Source organism: Macaca nemestrina, chromosome 1 (assembly GCF_043159975.1).
Source record: "Macaca nemestrina isolate mMacNem1 chromosome 1, mMacNem.hap1, whole genome shotgun sequence".
NCBI classification, from domain to species: Eukaryota; Metazoa; Chordata; class Mammalia; order Primates; family Cercopithecidae; genus Macaca; species Macaca nemestrina.
This window is the reverse complement of record NC_092125.1, coordinates 224,218,965-224,228,155: the sequence shown is the minus strand read 5'-3', so window position 1 is coordinate 224,228,155 and position 9,191 is coordinate 224,218,965. Positions and strand designations below refer to the sequence as shown.

At 54.2% G+C, this 9,191-nt stretch overlaps 1 protein-coding gene across 3 annotated transcripts in view; it reads right to left on the bottom strand.

The window, feature by feature from the left end:
- Positions 1-5,033: 5,033 nt before the first annotated feature.
- The window catches only part of LOC105478949 (catenin beta interacting protein 1), a 65,400-nt gene continuing 61,242 nt past the window's right edge, over positions 5,034-9,191 (bottom strand). For all 3 annotated transcript variants that reach the window (XM_011736704.3, XM_071101143.1, XM_011736708.3), the window contains exon 5: positions 5,034-7,538. In XM_011736704.3, coding sequence (XP_011735006.1) covers positions 7,480-7,538 — 59 coding nt within the window. In that variant the 3' untranslated portion in view covers positions 5,034-7,479. The remainder of the gene's footprint in view (positions 7,539-9,191) is intronic.

Below are 9,191 nucleotides of genomic sequence, written 5' to 3'. Positions count from 1 at the left end.
TGGAAGCTCAGCCCCTCCACCAAGCTGGCCCCGCTTTCACACAAGGACACACAAGGATGTGCACCTACAGTAAACAAAGGGCTATTTTTATAGCCTCATTGTTTCCTCTGGCAGCTTCCTAACTCCCCAGCCAAGGTACACCTCAGTCCTCCCTCTGGGCACACTGCAGATCTCCAGCTCTGCAGGCTCCGCCCTGCCAGGTGCTGGCACCTCGGCCCCTACCATCCCTCAGGGGCTGCGCAGAGGAGGCCAGGACCTAGGGTGCAGCCAGGGCCCAAGGCAAGGAGCTGCGGCCTCTTCCTGTTCTGCAGATGGAGGCCTGAGGCTGGGAAGGGGCACTGAGGAGTCACTGGGGCATCACCCATTGGTACGGGGGCATCTCAGCCGGGCCCACCTAGACCTATGCCCTGAGCCAGCAGCCTGCCCTCTTGCCCAAAGAGAAGGTCAAGTGTTGGGGGTGGCCGTGCTGTGCCCCAGGGCTAGAGTAGCCTGGGCGTGGAGGCAAAAGCAAGCAAGCAGACCAGACCGTCAGTTTTAGTGTTTTGAAATTCTCTCCAGACAATACACCCCCTTATTGCCTGAACCCCAGGCAGGCTGCTTCTTCGTCCGTGCCCCTCTGCCCTTGGCACACCATTGGTGGTGCCCACCCACTGAATTCAGACAACCACCAATGAGGCAGTTGCCATGATTGTTCCCACGTTCCAGATTAGGAAACAGGCTCGGAAACGTCGAGTGACTTGCCCACGACACACAGTAATTGGCAGAGTCTGGATTTGATCCCAGGTCTGCAGTTCCGGAGACTGGAGTCCAGGCCCTGCCTCCTTGGGCAGGATATGGGCCTCCCCCAACAGCAGCCACCCTCCCAGCCTCCCCATCTTTGGGGTGAGGGGTGCAGAGTCTCGGGGCCCTGGGGGTCTGGGAAGGCAAGAAGAGGGGCTGGCCGGGAGGGAGGGGTGCTGGGGCCCGAGATGGCTCTGTCTTCCTCCTCCTCTTCCTTCTCCTCCTCCTATTTGCTCTGAGGCAGAGCTGGCTGCAGTGAGAAGAAGCCGCTGGCTGTGATGGGTTTTTTTTTAACCACTTGATCATGATCGAGGATTTAATTTTATCCCCTTTCCTGACTGGCTGTGATTCTATTTGGAGTTTAAGCACGAGGCAAGCAGGAGGGTCCCTGGAAAACAAGACTTCCAACCCCCCACCCCCAGGCTCTGCTGAGGTCCCTCCCTGCCTGTTCAGCCGTGACAGAGTCCACCCTGAGGGGGCACCCTCCTCAGCTGGCAGGTTTTGGGGAAGGCGGAGGGGCTGTGCTCCAGTGAGCACCCGGCCCCTAGGCAAAGCAGCTCAGCAGAGGGAGAGGCTCAGGGCAGGGGCTGTGGAGCTGGAGGCAGCTCTGGCCTTGGCTTCTACAAAGGGATCATCTGGGCTCCTTCATTCTCATCAAAGAAGCATTTCCTAAGCGCCCCGCGGGACCTGGAGCTGTGCTTCCCCCCACGCCAAAGGCTGCAGACAAGTCCTTGCTCTGTGTGACTTTTGAGTTGAGAGGATGGGGTGGAGGGACACCCGCTATGGTGACTTAACAATAACCCTATGTCCTGACCCCCCACTGGTCGCAGGTCACTCTGCTAAGCGTGTCATATGCATTATCTCCTTAGTTGTCACCAACAGCCTATGGCCCTGATGCTCTTATGTTTTCCATTTTTTTTCAATAAGGTTCATCATTCACGCCAAGTCACACAGTTGCCAAGTGACAGATTGAGTCCTGCCTCCAGTCGGCCTCCACAGTTCCCACTCTAAACCATGATGTCTCCCCAGCCCCCAGCTATGTGGATATAAAGATTTATGCTGTGGGGGCAAACAGTCTAAACCTCGAAGATTTAAAGTGGAAGAGGAACTTCTGGCAAAACCAGCTTAGCTTGGAGATGAAGTGCTAGGTCCGCATGGGAGGCTTCAGAGAGGCCCAGGGAGCTTCGGGACAGCCTAGGAACATAACTCGCACGTGATTGAGCATGCACCTTCACACAGGTACCATCCAGTCAACATTAGCTGTGTTATGAAGACTGGGACACGGCCGGGCGTGGTGCCTCACGCCTCTATAATCCTACCACTTTGGGAGGCCAAGGCGGGTGGATGACGAAGTCAGGAGATCGAGACCATCCTGGCTAACACGGTGAAACCCCGTCTCTACTAAAAATACAAAAAAATTAGCAAAGCGTGGTGGCGGGCGCCTGTAGTCCCAGCTACTCAGGAGGCTGAGGCAGGAGAACAGCTTGAACCTGGGAGGTGGAGCTTGCAGTGAGCCGAGATTGCGCCACCGCACTCCAGGCTGGGCGACAGAGCAAGACTCATCTCAAAAAAACAAAAAACAAACAAACAAAAAAACACTGGGACACATGGCTGGGCCCGGTGGCTCATGCCTGGCCAACATGGTGAAATCCCGTCTCTACTAAAAATACAAAAATTAGCTGGGTGTGGTGGTGGGTGCCTGTAATCCCAGCTACTCGGGAGGCTGAGGCAGGAGAACTGCTTGCACCCAGGAGGCGGAGGCTGCAGTGAGCCAAGATCGCGCCACTACACTACAGCCTGGGTGACAGAGTGAGACTCTGTCTCAAAAAAAAAAAAAAAAAAAAAGACCAAGACAAAGATGTTTGTGAAGATCCACCTCCTTCCACCGGAAATGGCATGGTCAAGACCAAGCGTCAGGCAGTGGAAACTCTCAGAGGCTCTGGGTCTGAAGTCACCTCCTCTGGGGTCGTGCAGGGCGGGGTGGGGCTCCCACAGGTGTGCAAACAGGGACGGCCACCTGTTGCACACATGCCTAACCTAGGGGCTCTAGAAGAGGAGCAGATGGGGCAGGGTTGGTAGGGCGTGGCTCGTCCCTGTGTCAAGAGCGCTCATGACTTCTATGCTGGCAGGACTGGAAGGCCCCGCTGGGAACCATCTGTGATGGGGAAAGTTCCAATGTCAAGGAGAAAAGTGAAAGCAAGATACTAGTTGATATTCAAAAGGCATTTCACTGCCCTTGTCCCCTTAAAAGGACTTTCTTCAAATTAGAACTCACCCCTAACTTGCCCTGCAAGTTCCCCCAAATCTCTCAAACATCAGTTATTTCCCAGAAGATCAAGTTCTTTCAGTGGACACTGCAGAGCGGGGGAACGCTTTCTCAACACAGCCTCAGGTGAGTCGGTTAGTCTGGGTGCATTTTATCCTCTGGGAAATGGAAAGGGTTGGGTGGTCATGGGCAACCCAGAAGAGGGAGGGAGGGTGGGAGAGAGAGAAACAAACCTGCCCTGCCCAAGCAAAAGCAGCACGTGAGTGGTGTTGGGGTCCCCTGGGACCAGAGCTCCCCCTACCACCAATGGAGGGGATCAAATTCCCTACTACAAAAGACCCTCTTTAAAGGCTGGGGCCAGCCTGGATTCTCAGTGCTGGTATTCACCTGCAGGGACGGGGAGAAGAAGCGCTTCATTCATTCTCAACAGCCTGACCCCCAGGCCTGGGAAACACCAAGAGGCACAGTCCTCAGCCTCCCCACCCCAGGCTCAGCCTGGCCCCCTGCTGTCTCTGGCAGCTCTGCCTCCTTCCCCCCAGGCTCAGCCTGGCCCCCTGCTGTCTCTTGCCACAGCAGTCCCAACACTGCCTGTTGGGTCGTTACCCCATCCTGTACCTGGGAAGGTGACCCAGGAGGTTGCCTGCTTTGTGGGCTGAGGGAGCCTGAAAGACCCAAGGCTGTCCCCAGTGTTTTTCCTTTGCCTGTTGAAGTGTCCCTGACTCATTTATGTGGCCTACTTCCCATGACAGTTTAGGCAGCTTAGACAGGTTACACAGCACCGGGAGGACGATCCCGCTTGGCTCCGGTTTCTAAGCTCTCTGCTGGGGGCTGGGCAGGTGGGACCACGGCCAGCCGGTCAGTCCCTTGATCTACTCAGTGGCTCAGCTTAGAAGAGCTGATTAACTACAAGGCTGACGGTGCCACTCAGAGTGCTGGGCAGGGGGTGGATTCTGCATGAGCCCTTGGATGTGTGTCTCTACGTAACTTCCGGTTAACACAGCGATCTTTATTTGTCTTTCTCTCAATGACTACAAACTCCTTTCTGGACAAGAAGTTACAGAAAAAGATAGATCAACTCAACATAAGGATAAGCATAGGTTACATGAATATGCTCTGGACTAACTTGTGAGGTAGTGAGCTCCCCAACTCTAGACAGTATTCAAGCAAAGCCTGGACAAGGTATTTTTGGAAACGTTTCAGAGGGGCTTGCGCATCTGGCTACTGCATGGGCGGCTAAAAGACCCAATATCTCCCCCAACACAAAGATTTAATGATGTTGGTTGTGCCATTGTACTCATATTCTGTAAGCTTCATAGCCTCTAGGACCCAGTGAAATTCTTTGAAAAGGAAATAGAAGCAGTGAGACCATGTAAATAGGAAAAAAAAAAAAAAAAAAAAAAGACCCAAAAATGAGTTTATGAAGGGTGGAAATGAAAATTTCTAGAAAATGCTTCCGAAGCAAAAATTCTTGAAGCAGAAATGATTTCAGCTTCCAAACTTGTACATACAGCTGAAAACCAATACATCTTCCACTTCCGGGATGGTGGAAGGGACAGATACTCTGTTTGGGTGTCTGTAACAAGCATTCTAAGACCGGTGCCATCACATCAGGATGTTGCGGTGCCTAGGATGGTGGGATCCCCACACCCTTATGGAGTGCTTAGTGTCTTTTCATAGGTGTGGAAGGATGACGTTGCCTCTGAAGTTTACTGATCTCAGTTGAATCTGGAATGATGTTTAAAATCTCCAGGTCAAAAAGGAGGTTCAACCTTCCTAAGGACCCTCGAGCTGGGCTGGGTACATCTAGAAATTCTTCCAAACCCTGAGCTCAACTCAGGTCACAGACACTTCTCAAACTTGGTGTTGTCCTTCCTGGCTGTGCCTCCCTGGGAAGGAGGGGCCCCGCAGCAGCAGAGCCCACGTGATGTAGGGAAATCAGTCAGAGCGCCTGATTCCGAGGGAGAAACCAGCTCAGCTCACACACCAACCTATGAAAATTCTTTATTGTTAATTTCTTTCTCCAACAGATATATTTTTAGTTGAAATATGAAGCCACAGCAACACTTTGACTTTTCCTCTTCAGAAGATGAGACAGGCCGGGGTCGTCGTCGTTACAAAAGCAAGGCCTGTGATTGTGACAAGGACAGGCTGGGGCAGAGACCACACACTCAACCAGGTATCCACCAGGTGTGGGCCCTTTATAGGAGCTACAGGTACAAAAAGGGGGCAGCCAGCAGTGTGGCCTTGACACCTGACTCCAGGCACGACGACCTGGAGGAGGGAGATGAAAGAACTCACCTTTCCCCAGGGCCTCAGTCAGACCTCCAGGCCACTGAGCTGGGAGAGTGCGTGTGTGTGCACGTGTATATCTGAGTGAGAACACGGGTGTGCTCACTCGCACAGCACATGCACACATGCGCTGCCCCTCCTGAGAAGATGCTCTCAGGTCCCTGCCAGGGTAGGGTTGTAGCTGTGTTCCCCACAGCTGACTGTCAGCTAACCAGGGCTAGGGGTGAGTGCATGGTGGAGGACACAGGGTCTTAGCCTGAAGCTCGATCTGGGACAGGTTGATGGTGCCAGAGCACAGCGTGAACCACCCACTGACCATGGGGCTCTCCAGGGCTCAGTCATTTGGTTCCTGTGCACTTCATGACACTCAGGAGCCCCTATGGCCCGAGCCCCAAGCCCCAAGAAAGGGGAAAGATTTGGTTCTGAGACGGTGCCCCTGGCTCTGGGCACCTAGGGGCCTCAGCATCTACCAGCGTAGGGGAGGGTGGCGGCCCCCTTCCTGAGGACTGCATCTTTCTCCAACCCCTCTCCCCAGATCCCACACCTGCCAGTGATCCAGGGAGCTCGGAGGACCACCCCCCTCCCAGGGAAGGCAGTGGCAGGTGGGAGGACTTAGGGTTCCTGCAGGAACACTAGACCTGCCCCTCACCCCCCACCTCCAGGACTGCCATTCTGAACTGAGTTTGCCAATTCTGGGCCTGAGTTTGGCTTAAGGGTCGGTCGAAGGGACTTGCTTGGTGAAGGCCCAGCCAGATGTCCCAGTGGCACTTCATAAACAAATGACACTGTCCCTTCCAGGCTGACGTGGAGAGAGACCCTTCCAAAGGCAGTGGAGTGGAGGGCACGGGCCTCCAATGAGAGAACTCCAGTGCTGGCCAGGACGTATTGCGCTGGCAGCAGACAGGTGGGAGCCTGGCTGGGGTAGGTCAGGGGTTGGTGTTTAGAGCTGGAGGTCTCCTGGGCCTTGTGAGCCAAGCTGGGGCTTTTACATGGGTTCTGGGCTCCCAAGCAGAGACCTCTGCTAGATGACCTCCAGAGCCTTTTGGGGTCTCACACTGGGAGAAGCTCCTCCCCTTTCCAAGAGAACCCCCAGAATGAGGCCTCAGGAAGTGGTAAACAGAGGGATGGCCAAGAGGGCAGAGCTGGGTAGTGCGCCTCTGCTGGGCCCGGCCCGGCTGGCGGGGCCTGGACGGTGTCTCGGCAATCCCTTTCTCACCAAGGGACGCTGGCTGGTTGCCAGCTCATGCAGGCAATGCACGTAAACCCCGACTAACGGTTACCTCTAGGCTCTGGGCTGTTGGGTTCAAGACGACACAAAGCTCCTCGGGGGCCCAACTTTCCAGCTGCTCAGGGTCCTTGGGATCACCTTGCTGGTGGAGGCAGGTGCACTCATTAAAGCAAATGTACTCTCCAGGTGGACCCTCAGGCCCAGAGCCGGCAGCAGAGGGGGGTGAATCCATGGCAACAGGAGTCACGGGTGAACCAATGGGAAACCAAACACACGCACCGAAAGCCAATCAAACACAAACCCCAAATGTGAAGGCAGCAGCAAGTTCTTTGTGTAATAAATATTGCAAAGCGCACTTGGTTTCTTTTCAAGTCAAATATAACGACTAATGTCCCAGACCCTGTTTTCTGCATTCAAAATAGGGAAGCCGTTGATATCAGCAGAACACCTGCAGCCAATCAAAGAAAAAACCGTTTCCCATTAACCAGCCAATCACAGTCCCTTTCCAGTTTAAGCAGCCAATCAGACCTCTTCACATTTCTAAAAAATAACCTAACTAAAGCACCAGAGCTCGGAGAGCTTCCAGGGAAGCCAGATACCGAGGCGCAAATTTTTTAAAAAATAAGAGTCAGAAATAAAAATAAAAGGTTTCTGTTGGTCAAGATTTAAAAAATAAAAAAGTTTCTTCCTGCAGCCAATCACAAGTCCATCCCTTTAAGCCAATCATAAACGCACCACTGGTGTCTCCCTTGATGCCAGCCCCACTGAGTAGCTGTGAGGTGGGATGGGGCAGGGCAGGGTTGGGTAGGGGAAGTGGGAGGTGGGGCAAGGGGGTCTGCTGCCACTCAGCCGGCCCAGGAGCCACACAGATCTCTTGGCCCTCAACAGCATCCAGGGTGTTCCAAGGGCTTTGCAGCTACTGCCTTCGGTCTTCTGTCTCCGACCTGGAAAATGCCATCACCACGTCCTCTGCACCTGCAGATAAGGGGACAAGGATCGCTGATGGGGCTTCCAGCATTGGCTTATGAGCAGGACAAGCAAGGAGGCTGTGGCCAAGCTGGAGCTCCCGTCCACCAGGATCGCGGCACTTTCCGAGGACAAAGTGCGTCCGAGGAAGTCTTCCTTCCCTCTGGGCTTCCCTGAAGCCTGGCTGCGGACAAGGCCTGCAACCCTGCTGTAGGGCTACAAGGCAGGGCTGCCAGGGTGAGACTCAGAGGCTTGCTCAAGGCTACACAGCTGACAGGTGAGCCATGATGAGGCCCCAGGTGACCTGGAGCAGGGCTCAGCTCTGCTCACAGCCCTTGCTCCTGAGTTACCAAAGCTGGAGGCGGGGTGGCCCCTGGGAACCTCCCTCTTTCTTCTCAAGACTCACGTCTTGATGCCTTCAGAGGGTCTGGCTCACTGTAGTTTTAAATAGCCATTCGTCTTTGCAGCAGCTTCGCCTTCACCCAAACCCAGCACTTCTTCCAGGGAGCATGGTCGGGCCCATGTCCAGCCTCCTGTCCACCTGGCTCTGACTGAGACAGATATGCCCACAATCCTTCTTTTTCTTTTTTTTTTTTGAAATGGAGTCTCGCTCTGTCGCCCAGGCTGGAGTGCAGTGGCGTAATCTCGGCTCACTGCAACCTCTGCCTCCCGGGTTCAAGCGATTCTCCTGCCTCAGCCTCCTGAGCAGCTGGGATTACAGGCACGGGCCACCACACCTGGCTAATTTTTTTGTATTTTTAGTAGAGACAGGGTTTCACCATGTTGGTCAGGCTGTTCTCAAAACTCCTGACCTATGATCCACCCACCTTGGCCTCCCAAAGTGCTGGGATTATAGGCATGAGTCACTGTGCCCTCCCAATCTTTCTTCTTCCTCCTTTTCTTTTTTTTTTTTTTTTTGAGACGGAGTCTTGCTCTGTCGCCCAGGCTGGAGTGCAGTGGCGCAATCTCGGCTCACTGCAAGCTCTGCCTCCCAGGTTCACGCCATTCTCCTGCCTCAGCCTCCCGAGTAGCTGGGACTACATTTTTTTTGTAGTTTTAGTAGAGACGGGGTTTCACCGTGTTAGCCAGGATGGTCTCGATCTCATGACCTCATGATCCACCCACCTCGGCTTCCCAAAGTGCAGGGATTACAGGCGTGAGCCACCACACCTGGCCATCTTTCTTTTTCTTAATCCTGAATTTGAGATTCTGGCCCAGGCACTTGTGAAATCACTTCTTTTGTTTTGTTTTCCAGAGGACAGGTTCTGATGAGCAGCCAGGATAGGCAGTGGCAGGAGGCAAAGCTCGAAATGCTGACCCGCTGCCGACACTCACAACTGCCTGGGGAGGAAGGGGCTGATATGGCTGGGGAGGGGCTGTGGGCCAGAAGGTGACCTGCAGGGTCCCACCCTGACTCCCTGATCTGGTCCTGCTACTCTCGCCCCCTTTGTAAAAGGGCAGATCTTCACTTTGCCCCAAAAAGTACCAGTCTGGCTGCCCGTGGTCTTTCTGACATCTTGTCTGTACTACTGCAGGCATTCTCGCTGGGAGGGGGTGGATCGGAACAGGAGAGACAGGAAAGGCCACCGAGGGTGGGCCAGTGTGGGGGGTGTGAAGTGAGGCTCCTGGCGTGTGAAATGGAGTGGCGGAGTGAGCTGGCCC